General features: G+C 41.0%; 2 protein-coding genes across 6 annotated transcripts in view; one reads left to right on the top strand and one right to left on the bottom strand.

The window, feature by feature from the left end:
• The first annotated feature begins 25 nt into the window (after positions 1-25).
• On the top strand, positions 26-10,365 carry ARPC5L (actin related protein 2/3 complex subunit 5 like). Its single transcript, XM_039506722.1, has 4 exons — positions 26-299; positions 5,444-5,516; positions 6,208-6,384; positions 9,843-10,365. Exons 1-4 carry the CDS (start codon positions 160-162, stop codon positions 9,903-9,905), a joined length of 453 nt encoding a protein of 150 aa, XP_039362656.1. The 5' UTR covers positions 26-159; the 3' UTR covers positions 9,906-10,365.
• A 1,044-nt stretch (positions 10,366-11,409) lies between these two features.
• GOLGA1 (golgin A1) overlaps positions 11,410-15,415 on the bottom strand; it is a 31,106-nt gene continuing 27,100 nt past the window's right edge. For 4 of the 5 annotated variants that reach the window (XM_039506713.1, XM_039506715.1, XM_039506717.1 and 1 more), the window contains one exon: positions 12,366-15,000. In XM_039506713.1, coding sequence (XP_039362647.1) covers positions 14,920-15,000 — 81 coding nt within the window. In that variant the 3' untranslated portion in view covers positions 12,366-14,919. Of the gene's footprint in view, positions 11,488-12,365; positions 15,001-15,415 lie in introns of those variants that run through there. The other variant, XM_039506716.1, reaches the window with a different exon arrangement.

The following is a 15,415-nucleotide window of genomic DNA, read 5'->3' as shown; positions in this document are numbered from 1 at the left end:
CCCCAGGCCCTGCCAGTCTCGCCTCACAGCCAAGCCCCGCCTCCGCCCTTCCCGCTCCTCCACCGGCGGGCGGGGTTTCCGGTTCCGCCCCTTGCCGGAAGCGGCGCGCGGGGCTCGCGGCTGAGGCGAGGCGAAGCGAAGCGCGGCCTCTCCGCCGGCATGGCCCGGAACACGCTCTCCTCGCGCTTCCGCCGCCTGGACATCGACGAGTACGACGAGAACAAGTTCGTGGAGGAGCCGGACGAGGCGGCGGCGGCCGAGCCGGACCCGGCTCCCGAGGTGGAGGCGCTGCTGAGGCAATATCCTTTGGGGGTCCTGGGCCCGGCGCCCCGCCCGGCTGGGAGCGCCGCGCCGGGGGGCTCCCGGCCGGGGGGCGGGCCGGGGGTGGCGTCGCTCCAGGGCCCCGCTTCTGGGGGGGGGGAGCGCGCTCCGTGCCGCGGGGGAGGGGGTGTCCGCGCGCGCGCGAGCGGAGCGGGTCACGTGCCGGGCTGCTCCGGGCTGGTGGTTTGACAACACCTGTCTCTGCAGAGCTAGTGCGGGAAATGGGGTCTCACGGGATGTCGCCCGCCTCGCTGAATCTCGTCCGCGCGAGGCCGGTGTGGTCGGTGCTGACTTGCTGCTGCTAGCTGGAGCTCGAGAGCTGTTCAGCCTTTGGTCTGTAGTGTGACACGGGATCTGTTCGTTGTAGCAGCGCCCCAGGTGAACCCCCGGAAGCGGTCTCTGTTATCGTTGCAAAGAAAACTGTAAACCCATCCGAAGTGTAATCCAAGCAGCGATGTCTGCCTGACGTTGCAGAAAGCCTGAAACAGTAGCTCTGATACGTGAACTGAAGCAGTCCTTTCACTGGGTACTACTCAGAGGACGCTGATGATACTTTAAAAGTCAATCTCGTTAGCTGTTACTTTGCTCAGAAAAGCATGTATTAGAACATGTATCATGTTATGAAGATTTACAGTACTCTGAGGGGGATTTTCAAAGGAACACCTGGCAGAAAGCCATCTAACTCCCAGTTGACTTTCAAGAAGTATAGGATGCCTAACTACCATTTGTACTGTTGAAAATCTCTCCTTTAGCAACAGTTTATATTGCATATGTCTTTTTAACACCACATAGTCCATGGTTGCAGTGTGGGCATTATTGCCTTTATAGCCTTAAAGGGGGTGGGGGTCTCATCTTTCAAAATTTAGGGTGTAACATGCATTTCCCAAAGTGCTTTTGTAAATTGTCATGAATATAAATTTGGTGAGATTAAGTAGCTGTGCATGACTGAAAATACGGTACCTATAATTGGAGAGGTGTTAAAAGTATAATTTTTTTATCTGTTCTGAGGTATTCCTTAATGCTCCTAGGTATGACTCATTTACATAGTTCCCTTATGACATCTGTTTAAAATGCTAAAAATGCTTGGCTCCCCAAAATGTTATCTTAACCCATCTCTCCTTTTTTTATCTTTGCCTTTTTGCTGTCCAGTTTCATGAGTTCTAATTTCCATTGCACTTTCTGTTTACAAGAAATAAACAGGTTATTTTGCTCATCTTTATATGATACAGTTTGCAAAATTGAAAACTCCACTTGGCTGATAAAGAAAAGAAAGCAGCAAACATGAGAAATGAAAGCAAGCCCCAGATGATGCTTTAACTTTGATTAAGATTGGTATCTCTTTTCCTGTGGAATTCTAACCAGGTCCTGAAATCTGAAATAACCTGATTTATAGTTGCAGGTACTAGCTTTGCATATTGCAACACCAACAATTCTGTCATTTTTAGCAGTTTATGAAAGGGGATTATGTGGGATCTGATCTCAATTTTTGTAGCAGTTGGTTGTAATTCATAGTTTATAATGGATGGTTGATAGAAACATTGGAAGCAAATTAAGTTACCTAATTAGGGGTTGCAGACAGAAGTGGACAGAGAGCCTTATATAGAAGGAGAATGTTCCATTGCCTCATCCCATTTCTGAAATAATTTTTCAAGTAGGACAGTGTGTTTTGAAGTGAGTTAATTGAGCCAAACTGATGTAAATGTGCTTAAAATAACTCAGCTACCAGCCACACTGGGACCTAACCCAGATTATTCCTTTTATTAAGGTTCCTGTTCAGAAGATGAAAGGAAGGAGGTGCCTTGACACAATATGTTTTTTAAATGAAGCCTACAACAAGTGTAGGGGGGAGAGAGCAGGATGGCCTCTGAGTGGGAGGAGAAATAGTAGTTTTAGTTTGTCTGTGCATCTTAGAAAATACCAGTTGGAGTTGTGCAGATCTTTTTTTCACAGTGTAACCTAGAGTAAAGTGCTTGATAGCCTGGGAGGCTTATGTCTTATAGACTCATAGACATTAAGGTCAGAAGGGACCATTATGATCATCTAGTCTGACCTGCGCAAAGCAGGCCACAGAATCTTACCCATCCACTTCTATAACAAACCCCTAACCTATGTCTGAGTTATTGAAGTCTTCAAATTGTGGTTTGAAGACCTCAAGCTGCAGAGAATCCTCCAGCAAGTGACCCCATGCTGCAGAGGAAGGCGAAAAAGCTCCAGGGCCTCTGCCAATCTGCCCTGGAGGAAAATTCCTTCCCAACCCCAAATATGGCGATCAGTTAAACCCTGAGCATGTGGGCAAGACTCACCTGCCAGCACCCAGGAAAGAATGTCTTCCACCCACAAAAAAGGTAGAGGCTTGCACCCATCACTAATATATATCAATAGTGACTGCTTTACCACATGTGGAGATGACAAAGTTCATTCTCCCCATTCACTGCTTGAATTCTCTGCTCAAACTGTTAAAAGATGGTAACTGTGGTGGTTTCTGTGATGTGGGACTTCTCTCCATTAGGGGGCTGGACTAAGCCCTACCAAATCATTTCAGATTGGTCCGAACAGCCATCAGACTTGGTGTCTACCTGGGCTGCATTCTAGTCTGTCATCTAAAGATGCCAGGATCTGTATCTCATTACCAATCCTCTGAGCTATCTTGTATCCATATTATGTAGTTAAGATTCAGTCACTGTAAAAATTAAATTAGGCAGCAGGCCAGTAAACTATTCTACGTTTGTCTAATTTGATTAGTAACTAGTTGCAGTATGTGCTGATCTCTTTACATTGATCAGAATTCTTCCTGAGTGGCAGCTGTCACTTGGGCTACTCTTCCTCACCAAATAAAATTGTTCATGAAGTCCTCCAAGATGCACTTTTCTATCTGAACAAGTGTTGAGAATGACTGAATTAACTATTTTATGCCAGCATGATTTCTTAAACCCAAATATGAAGTTGGGGGTAACACAGGACTGGTATGTATTTCAGAGAGGGGATCTGCTATTAATTAAGGAAGTAGATTAGTTCATTAACATCCTGCTGTTACTTGTATTTATAAGCATAATAGAAATGAATAGCAAATTATTTGAGTGTTCCAGTTATAGTTGCCAGTATGCCAAGTTACTTTTTAGGTGACTTGTCACCCTGGATGTCATTCTTGTTACTTGGCATCCTTGGAACTGAGCAAATGAGAATGTTGGGTTGTAAGGTCAGATGGTTCCATAGCTCAGTTTGAATAACTGAGGACAAGGCTTTGCTGATTTGCAAAGTTTTAAGTTTTGTGTGGTGAATGAGGAGGTTTCTGTTTTTATAACAGTGAAGTCTTGTCAGCTTTAGTTTAACTGACAAAGGATTTCCTGTCACCTCAGGTGTGAACTATTGCTTTAAAAATTATAAGTGAAGAGGAAATTGACCTTGAAGTAAAATGAGCACTTGTTTGCAATTCTTCATGCTGTGCTGTCGAGCTTTAACAATCTTACTCTTGCGGTGTAGTTTCAGGGCTTGGGATCACAAAGTTAATTAAAATCATTGTGAAACACAAATCTGGTGCTGATTTCTTTGGCATCTTTTATTCAAGTTTTTAAATTTATATTTAATTGCCTGATACTTGCGACTGTTCTAACTGTACAGTATGGAATTCCCAAACTACCTAGCTCCATTACCATAATTTGACTTATGTCTTCATTGGCAAAGCTCAGGTTCCATACTCTCCTCCTAAGGGAGGAGAAACTTTTTAATGCTGTTTCCTGAGCTTCTCTACTGCATTTCAGTATCTTATCCTGTGCATCTATAGCTATGCTTAGGATTTGCAGGAGACAGGATTGGATGCCTCCTAGATGAGGTATGCATGCATTCCCTTTCATAAATAGATGTGTGTAATCTGAATCTTTCCCATGCTGTCAAATATTGCTTAGGATACAACCAAGGCTCTACTATCTGTCTAGCCTGGGCTGCTTCTTGCATGTCGTCGTTGTTGTTAAATCCCATAATTTTCTCTGTACATACTGTTCAATGGAAGGATTCTTTTGGTTGACGCCTCTTAATGTTTCTTGAGTTGCCCATAGCAGATGCTCAGGCTTCATTCTTAACACGTTTGATATTTTCATCATCATCTATGGGTAACTTTGTAGATAAGGAGTTGTTCAACTCTGATTAATCTTGGCATTTGTAATAAATTCATTCAATTTAATGTTTTCCTGGGGCATTGTTTTCAAAGGCATTTAGATATTTGTTTGTAGCTTTGGTGGATTTCCAGCCTCCAGAATCATATACATGGTGAAAATGACATTTGAGTTGAAGTTTTAGTTTGGTTTTGAATAGACTAAATCTTGTTAAAGCTGGTAAATGCAGCTGCCATCTTGCCAATTTGACATTTTCTTCTGGATATCCCTAGTGGACGTGTTTCTATTTTTACAGCTAATCTAACATGTCTTCCTTCTGGATGCTGAGCTCTTACCCACCTACTCTGTGAATTCCAGCTTTAGGAGCTGTGGAAATCCTGCATGCCCTTTCTCAGCAAAACCCTATTGAAAGAATTGGGAATGCTTTCTGACTAAAGACAGGATAAGACCCTTTTTAGATTGTGTATGCGTGTGTGTTCAGGTTACATGGACCCTGAACTCCATAATGCTATTTTGGAATTTCAGTGTCTACACAGTATCCACTGTGCTCTAAGTAATGTAATTTCTGTGACAAGCTGGGATATCTCTGAGTTCATGGTGATGCTCAGCCATTATTGTGTACAGTATGTATAGTATTTAGAAACAGTGGTAAGAGTAAAGATCTGTTGACTGTGAACTGAGTTTCCTTTTGATGTGCACACTTTGACACTCTGCTTTGCTCCTACATCATCTTTTGGAAATCAGTGTTATTGTATTACAAAGCAAATTGTGGTGATCTTTAGGATACTCAAAAGGCTATTCACAATAGTCTTAGCTATATTAAAAATGAGGGTTATGACAGCCTTATCAGAAGGTGTGGTATGTTGCTACAGTTGATCCTTGCTTCCTGTTTCCACTATCTTGAGTTAGGTGTGTTGGAAAATCCAATGCTCTGAACCGTTCTTTATAGAATGCTTATTAATCATCTTTAAGACTATCTAAACAATTTGGGTCCTTGACTTGCTGTGCTGCACAGGTGATATGCTCCAAGCTTTCCACATAGCCTTAAGGAATTCTCCCTTGAACACGAAGAACCAAGCAATAAAGGTAAATGGAGCCTTTGGGTTTCTAATGGTGTGACTGTTAGTTCACCATAGGTGCCGACACACGGATCATTATGGACCCAGATATGGAGTGTTAGTACACTTTAAAATAACATTTCTCTGAAAATATAAGTAGCTGATCATTAATAGCCTATTATGTGAACAATTTGTAAAATGTATATGCTGTATATTTGTACTTAGACACCTTTGATTAGTAACTGCCTCTGTTCGATGGCTGGACCTTTACTATGAAAACTCTAGGAGAAGAATATTAGAAGCTATCCAATATATGTGGCTTCTCCACCTTAGTGTACACACCTGGCTGGATGGAGTGGGATAGCAAGTTTATGCTAGGGCATAGTGGTGGGGGAAACTTGCTGCTAAGATACTTACAAGTCTGGTCCACTGACCCACCAAATCCTATCATGTTTTCTCAGAAGGACTTAATGTTTAAAAAAGTTGGTGTTCAAATGTTCCTAACTACTGAAATTTAAAATGGTAAAACTAAAGCCTGATGGTTCACAAACTGTGACATAGCTTTTTATATCCAGCTGAGAGTTCCATTGCATGTTATCTGTTAGGCAGAAGTCATTTGCTGAGTAAATGTGCATTTTGGATACAGTTAAGATTTTGCTGTTTTTGGTCTTGGGGGGGCAATAGGTTCTGCTGTCATTTTACTTCTCTTGTCGTTGCAGGAACGGGCCCAGGGAGTGGTGCTTAAGGTCCTCACATCCTTTAAAAGCAGTGAGATAGAACAGGCAGTAAACTCATTAGACAGAAATGGTATTGACTTGTTAATGAAGTACGTTTATAAAGGATTTGAAAAGCCAACAGAAAATAGCAGTGCAATATTACTTCAATGGCATGAAAAGGTATGTGTCTCTTCCTTTGCTGCCTAAACATGAAGTCACAGTTCAGTAGGATCATTGTTGAAAATCTTCTGAGTTTCTAAATGCTTTATGTAACAGTACCTATGCAGAATCATATAATATTGTAGTCAATGGAGGTGCTGAAGGAGGAGTCTGATGACAGGACATTTTCCCTGAGGGCTACACTATTTGGGAATTCATTTCCTCCTACTGGTCTGCCAGAGCTTGGATTCATTAACTTACAGTAGGCTTCAAAGTCCATCTTTTCTTGCAGCCATTTAGGAAGGTTGGGAGTCCATGGAAGGAGGAATAAGGTGGAAATATTATGATGCTGTTGGGTAGAGTGGTGTGTTTTTCTTTGTGGTAGAATCTACCAACTTGTAAATGGAGACTTGATTATTCAAAGTATTACACTGGGAAAGTGATTTTTCTAATGGGGTGTATATGTAGTGCAAGGTGCAGAGGCCTCTAGATATGTGCTAGAGAAATACACAACTGTCAGAGCTTTCACCTGTCATATGCCCATAAATTGGCTTCTGGGTGTACAAAACTGAGCAGTGATTGTTGCACAATTCTAACTTACAAGAAAAACTCTTATGCAGTCTTGCAATTGAAAAGCTCCTACTTGGATCCACACTCCACCTTCGAGTTTAAGTGTGGAATGACTGCTCTGATGTGTACTGTCCTGAGGCAAAGGTCCCCTATGGGATGGCTGTTCTGTGATTCTACGAGGGTGTGGTGAGGGCCTTGCTGCCAACAGACTGTTTTGACACTTTCCTTCCTGCCACCCCTGGGTAGGGTGCATGTTTGAGCAGGTATAGGTCTGTAGGGAATGATTGTTCAGCCCCTCTCCCAAGGGTAGAGTGTAGGTCTGAGTGGGGAACAACTGTCTTGAAAAGTCTATTTAAAGGAAGGAATCTCTTTAAATTCAGGGTACGTCTACAACTGCACAAGGGATGTGTTCAGACCTTAAAGGCTTTGCCCTTTGGGCATGGACACACACATTTGCTGATGCCAACACAGCAGTGATACTGTGTAACTGCACTGAAGACTTCTGCAGCTGCCACTTGCTTTGCAGAATGTCATTTCAAATGTGGGGATGGGAGGAGATACTGACATGAGAACATGGTCAAAGAGCATATTTCTCCTTTTTGTTTCCAATGAAAATGATGGTTTCTGGCTATTATGGATTGGTGGCCCATGGTGTATGAAATTACCCAGCATACTGCCTTGGCTGGGGAACTGTTACCATGCCAAGTATGCAGCCAAATGTAAAAACAGCCTACACACTCACCACCAGACTTAGAAAAGAATGAGGCAGTTCTGAAGTAGACTTGGCCCTGTTTCCAAACTGAAGCTTTGCTTGAATTCTACTTCATTCATAGTGAGAGGAGTCGTCTGTCTAGTCCTTTGAGATATAGCACTCCCTTTCAGTACCTTTTAAATTAGTGTCAGAGCCAGCTGCCCAGCTTTAGCAATAGATATAGAAACCATTCTCAGGTGTGACTTGGGTGCAAGTGAGTAAAAACTTATGAATTCTTATACACCCAGCTTGTGCATTACACACGGGCTCTCCCCCACCTCTTAGATAGATGGCTCAGTTATCACATTGCACTTTCTAAGAACAGCAGGATGTTTGACACTAGTACTCCCTGCGCCAGGTTCTTAGGTTGTAATACTTCATAGGCTGCATTTTTATTGCATCGAGCAGATAAACTTAAACAAACTAAACTGACAGTCTTAATTACATAAGTATATAGCTGTTTTCTCCCAATCACTAGTATATCTAGCTTTTAGACCCTAATGTAGGTACATCTTGGTTTATTGTTTGTACACAGGATATGGAACTTAAACTAAAAACAAAAGAACCTTGTTTCCAGTCAGAACTAAAGTCTGTAGTTGTGGTAATGTCAAACAAAGTTTTATTAAAACCTTCAGTGGAACTGATGATAGCTTTGTTCTCTGTGTCCTAGAGTCTTTCTGCACCCTCCCCTTAAATTTGAATGGTTTACAGGATGTCACTAGGTTACCGTCTGACAGGTCTCCCTTAAGTGTCCTTGAGCTCTCTGATATAATACAATAGCTTGTCTTACAGAACCAGGCTGCCTCAGATACTTGAACCTCACAGTCTTCATTCTGCCTATCACAACAGTCTTGTGAAGAGTGAGATGATTATCCCCACAGTACAGACAGGGGAACTGAGGCATAGAGACTAAAGATTTGCCCAAAGTCCTGAAGGAAGTCTGAGCAGATTTGGGAATGGAATCCAGGTCAAAAAATCCCAGTTTAGCACCCTAACCCCTAGCTTCTCTCTCCTTGGTGATTTGGGGAATAAGTTGTACCAGGGCTTGTTACCACCAGAAGTTAAATTGTTCTGTAAGATCACAACTGCAGGAGGTACCTGCAGAGTCTTTAGGTGAAAGCTTACTGTAACTTAAACAGTTCTATTAGGGTTAAATTTCCTGTTTCTATTAATGTTCTTAAGAAGTTGGGATAAACTGTCCAGTAATATGTTCCTAATGTTTGGTTTTAGTCTTTTCCAAAAATGGCTGCAGTTGCTGCTGACCCATTAGAATGTTCAACTCTTGAACCAGTAGCATAATGCCAAACTTATGCTTCCTTGGTAACACTAATACTTGATCCTGTGGGCATATTTCCTTTCTAGTGGTTGAAAGTGAGATTCCACAAAATGAAAACTGCTGTTTCTGCTTCATGTTCATTTGCAGATTTGTTACCCTATCATTTTCAGAAGAATTAACTTAAACAGTAATGTTAATTCCAGCACCTATTAAGGAAATCTATTTTTCATTAAAGAACCTTTTTTAAACAACTACTTCAAAGGTTTAAGAGCAAGAAAATGTAAAGTAAACTAGGGGTCACCAAATGAAATTAATAGGCAGCAGGTTTAAAACAAATAAAAGGAAGTTCTTCTTCATGCAGTGCACAGTCAACTTGTGGAACTCCTTACCTGAGGAGGTTGTGAAGGCTAGGACTATAACAATGTTTAAAAGGGAACTGGATAAATTCATGGTGGCTAAGTCCATAAATGGCTATTAGCCAGGATAGGTAAGGAATGGTGTCCCTAGCCTCTGTTCAACAGAGGATGGAGATGGATGGCAGGAGAGAGATCACTTGATCATTACCTGTTAGGTTCACTCCCTCTGGGACACCTGGCATTGGCCACTGTTGGTAGACAGATACTGGGCTAGATGGACCTTTGGTCTGACCTGGTACGGCCATTCTTATGTTATGTTCTTATGTAAAGTAAGAAATAAATGCTTAAATAGTGTCCATTTCAGGAACTCTAGCAACAAATGGAAAAGTGAACTATATACTGCTTAGTGTTACAATTAAGTATAGAAATGAGGTTAGCTAATATCTGCTGTTATGTTTGAGATGCTGTGTGTGTGTAATGGTGTGATTTGATGTGTAATATCTATCTCCTTCTCCCACCCTCACAGGCACTAGCAGTAGGTGGATTAGGTTCCATAGTAAGAGTTCTTACAGCAAGAAAGACTGTTTAAAAGACTTAACTTGAACCAAGATGAACAGGTTTGGACTCAGAAGAAAGAATTAACTGAAGTGACACTGGTCTCTCTTTCTAGACATTGCAATCTACTGAAACTTTGGAAACCTCTGGAATGCTTCTAATTTTAAAGGTTAGGGGAAAGAGTAAATACTACTTTGTTTTCTGACTATCAAATATAGGAGCTGAGACATTCTGATCCCTTGTTTAAAGGTAAAGCAGAAGGCACAAATTGTGCTCTTATTACTGTACGGGGAGAGGTAATTAAATCCTGTGTGTATTGCTTATTTAAAAGAGGTGCTGTGGCTTCAGCAGACACAAAATTGACTGGTTTCTGGGTGGGGGGGAAATGTTTATTTGAAAGGCGACTTTGTACATACAATCAAAGGACTAGCTGGACTACTGGTTTGGTTTCATTGTAAAGTGCCTGCTGCATCAATAAAGCTCTTGGATTGTAAGAGTCAAATAACTTAATTTTACAATTTAGATAAACTGCCCTTGATTCAAAGGCAAATTAGTATTGAAATCGTCCTGGTGTAGGATCCCACCTTGACATAGCATTGTGCTCTTGTTTACATCTACACCACTTTGACTGTCTCTAAAGGACATGCTTTAAACTGGAGCACCTAGAACTACACCTTTGCCTCACTGTTTACTGGAATGTTTTCTTTCTAGCCCTGATTTAATTTGTATGTATAAACACAGGATTAAGTTAAGTGCCAAATATAATATATGGGGTTAAGGGTCTCTAACTGAGGGCTCAGTTTTTCTCTTCATGCCAGCTGAGCAAGTAACTACAGTAACTCCTCACTAAACTACAACATTATGTTTGACAAATGTGACTTCAAGTGAAATGTTAAGCAAATCCAATTTCCCCATAAGAATTAATGTAATTTGGAGGGGGGTTAGGTTCAGTTCCAGGGAAAACTTTTGCCTGACAAGACTTAAACAAGTAATTTAATACTATGCAGGGAGGAGCAGTGTACATGTGCTGTCTGTTTACAAATGTACTGTACATACAGTATTATAGTTGGGAGGTGCCCCTGCCTTACCCCATGCAGGCACAGCCCCCTCACACTGGAGATGAGGCAGACTAGGACAAGCATGTTGCATGACAGCTTCCCCTACTCTGCAAGCATGGGGGAGGGGGTGCACTTGCTCCTGCCTCCTCCCCCTTTACTTCCCAATCTGCATCCTCTCTCCCATGCCACAAGCCAGCTGAGTCCTCACTCCTCCTCCCTGCCCCTGAAATGCTGCAAGCTGTCTGATTGGTGCAGGCATAAAGGCTGCCAGCTGTAGAGAAAGCAAGCAGCCAAACAATGTAAGAGTGGAGCATTGAACAAGTTCCCTGATTGATCAGCAATGAAACAACCTTAACCAGGATGACTTAAAGTGAGGAGTTACTGTACTTCAGAGCTTCATGTATAGGTAATGCTGTTATGAAAACTGTGCTCACCTTTTACGCATTTAAGTACAGCGAGTGCTTGCTCATCTTCTGAATAGGAGCTCTCGGATAGTTAATCTTTAAACAGAAGTACATTCACTCCCTTTGAAGTGGACCTTTTCTGAGTAGTGTCCTGCTAATAAACGATCAGCACATCTTTAATGTACAAAGCTGTGTAGTCATCTGTGTGAGAGATGATCCTGGCATGGTGTGTTAATGCTATGGATCATATAGCACCAGTCAAAACCAGGGGACTGTAGTTTAGCTTCAGGTAAAAAAACAAAACTTGAAACTCAATGTTGCACTGCAGGTATCTTTTCCCTTTCCCCTTCAAAGCTGTTACTCTAGTAATGGGTCCTGCTGCGTGATTAAAAATTAAACTTAGAGAACCCAGCCACTTTATAGGCTAACTACAAGCAAATTATGTAGATCCTGCTTTCTCTGAGGACTATGACTTGAGATGCAGGGGGTTAAGGTTGGAGGAACTTGTCACATGAAAACACCTGGAACAAAGGCATTAGGGTAAGTTATCAGTGCACAATATGCTGTCTTTTGGGTAAAAACCCCCATTAAAGGGTAACTGAATTTAAGAAATGAGAGATAGGCTCAGCTCATGGATTCTTCAACGTACTGAAGAGGCATTACAGCACTGTTTCAAGAAGAACCCTTAACTACTGGAAGATGGCGTCTTAATGAAGTACTTTTCAGGATAAAGAAGCCATGCAGGGATGAAAGAGTAGCAGTTGAACTTGAGCTTTATAAATGGACCTCACAACCTTCAGTGAAATTTGGTCTCCTGCAGTAGGTGTTACCCTCCCCTCACTTGATGCACAGTGTTGTCAGATACTAGCCACAGAAGAAAAAGCATTCACTTAACTTATGAACCCTACTTTTTTATCAAGGGTAAGTATAATAGTCCTCTCTCCCCATCCGCGAGGTCAGTTAGCTTCTTTACATGTTAACTACCTGATGCATCGACCCTAGAATACCATGGAACTAACCAAATAAGATGACTAGAAGGAAGTCCAGAGTTTTAATCAAAAATATTGCACCACAAATTAGTTCTCCAATTGTTTCAGAGTTCTATAATACAATCCATATTTACAACACAAAAGGAATAGATTAAAATCCACTGGCAGATATTCATAGAAAGGATGATATATACACCCTAGGAGTGTCTACAGAAGGAAAAGTACATTAATTGTTAATATATACACCATAGATTATTCGTGCTGTGATAGTTAAAGAAAATTCAACACAGGAAAACTAACTCAGGGCAAATTAAGGACCTTTAGGATCAAAGTGAAGTTATGCTATTCAACAGATACTGTAAGTTTCTCTAGCATACAGCTCACCTTGGTCCCTTTACCCTGATCCCCCCTAACCAGTTGAGGAGACTGCTTTCCTTCATGTTAAACAGCAGCCCATAGCAGATTAAGGAACAACTCAAACCAGCTTCTACCTAACTCCCTGGGCAGCATGCTGGTAGTCACTGGTGGACAAGAACAGTAGGATGGGCATCACCATACTTGAACTTAGCTGCCCTAGATCCACTGTCATCAAGAGACATTTCGCAAGGGTCTCTATTGCAATTGAGAGTGTCTGAATTCCTTGGATATCTTATGGAAAGGTGCCATTCATCCTAAAGTAATTTTTATAATCACAGTAAAATGAATGTTTTAGCTCTAAGCACACACAGGCATAATCCTCATTTCTCCATTTGGAGAGGGAAGAATAATGGATGAAAATCTCTGCCCCTTGTGCTTTCATATTAGAAAATTTAATGAATCTTATCACATTTGTATGTTATTGTAAGTTAACTGGGGTAAAGGTAGCCCTTGAGCCCCTCCACTGAGAGTAGTGCTGTAGATGAAGCTAAAGCCATTAAAGGTGTTTACTTAAGTATAAGGCCAGAGCCTGTCTACTGAAAATCTTGGTGCTATTCTTCCCTAATAGAAGGGTAACGTGATTCATTCCACAAGATTTATAAAACTCCTTTTAAACATTACTCCTACTAGTACAGGCCAACTTGTACACCCTCAGTAAGGTCAAAATACTACAGTGACTATGAACGTCTTACCATAAAGAAACATTTGGTCTAAAATTCTCTTACGTAGATGTTGAATTTTCATTAACAAGATGTATTTCATAAAAATACTGTTATTCAGCAATAGCCAAGAGCCTGTGTGCAACTTGCTGCCTGTTTAAGTTCCATATTTTCTATGTAGTTTTTTTTAAACAAACCCAAACAAATTGCTGCTTCCAATTTTTAATGTAGTTTGTAGTTAGTGACTAAGGGCAAAATTCTACTCCAGCTCTGTATGGCAGATCACGGCTTAGTCTGTCCTTCCTCTCCAGGGAAGTTCATAGTATTCAAGCCACAGTCTGCTGCCTACAAGCTGAATTCTGCCTTTACATTAAAAAGACTAACATGCTCCGACTAAAGAATAGTAGGACAGGAAAAAGCTAATAAGTCCTCCCCCCCCCCCCCGCACCTTAAAATCAAAGCAAATTTAGTTGCAGGTAAATGTAAAGTCTGAAACCGATCCAGTCAATACTGCTTTAGAGGGAAGCAGATGTTAAAGAAGTCTGCTGCTAGCAAACTTGTAAAGAAGAAAATCAAAAGGTATTATACTGATGTTCTTTGCCCTTTGTATTGCTAAGTTTTTTTTCCTTTCAATAAGGACTCTGGAACTCTTCTTTTAATTATGCTTACAATAAACTGAAATTCAGCTTTAAAAAGTATTTAAAATGGTTTACTACCTCTCTTCCCAACACTAACAACCTATGATACAGACTAGTACATTAGTTTAAAAGGCGACTGAGTATTAGGTACTATAATTAAGACCATTTTAAATATTAATTTTTTCTTTAAGAAAAGTAAAAATCAGACAACTATAAAGTTGTGCTCTCTGAAAATTAAATAAATGTCATCTGTGCAGTTTTCATGACCGCAGGCCAGGATATATGCACTGTAAAATTTACACAGTGATATGAACAAATGCTAACAAGTTAGGTCAGTATAACAAGGCAAGACTTTGTTTTTGGTTAGACCTCTTGTTCGTGTTCTCCAAAAAGCTTTTAGAACGGTCAGGAATTGAACACAGTACCACCAGCAAACACCCCTTCATTGCCACCTGTGCCCAATAGGAAAGGGAAGCTTTACAGGATGTACCTAGAGTTATGGAACTAGAGTATTTCATTACAACAGAAGCTGGGATCCCCCATCATGACAAATGTAAATGTCAAAATCCTGAACCGCCACCAATGTTTAGTGAAATTAATATAACCCTTTGATGCCAAGACACAGGATTTATAAGCATAAGGAGATAGCTGTTACACAGCTAACAGGCCATTGAGACAGAGTCCCTGAATCCACCCCACAGAGAAAATTTCAATTTGCAGTGAAGGATGCTGCTTGTACAATATATCTTTGTAAACAATTAGTCAAAATTCTTGTACAAAATACTGCAATGACAGTGATTAAGACACACCTGAACTAGTGTGTGAAGTGTCCTTTTCACAGAAAAAAAGAGGCTAGATGCTGATTGCCCATTTTCCAGTTCCCTTAAGACCATGCTGTCCTGGGATTCGAGATAGATGGCCGGATACTGCCTTTGGGAGATGGCTTTGACCCAAACCACGACATCTGGCATGGGAAAGCACAACACACATTAACCTAGACTCTTCTTTTAAATCCTGAGGATTTAACAAGGGACATCAAGCCCATGCGCGCCCCCATGATTTGGTAAAAAACAAGCATTTATACAACATAAGCAACAGAAAAGTATGTGTGTCCCACACACCTCAGAACTAAGAATCAAATTGAAACTGGTTTCACTGATTTTCATAGTCTAAACAGCACATATTCCTTCTGCTTTCATAATCAGCTAAATTTATGTATAACAGGATTATTTGTTTAAATTATTTCAACTGAACGTTCCTTTAGCTTCATACAGTTTAATTTGTAATCACAAAGCCCTGATTAAAGTCAAATGTAAAATACCCACTGTGAAACAGCACCCCGTATTATCCCTCCTGTATACTCAGATATCTAGTCTGAA

This window comes from Mauremys reevesii, linkage group 19 (assembly GCF_016161935.1).
Source record: "Mauremys reevesii isolate NIE-2019 linkage group 19, ASM1616193v1, whole genome shotgun sequence".
Lineage (NCBI taxonomy): Eukaryota > Metazoa > Chordata > Testudines > Geoemydidae > Mauremys > Mauremys reevesii.
Note: the sequence above shows the minus strand (reverse complement) of the source record. Positions and strands in the feature narration are given on the sequence as shown.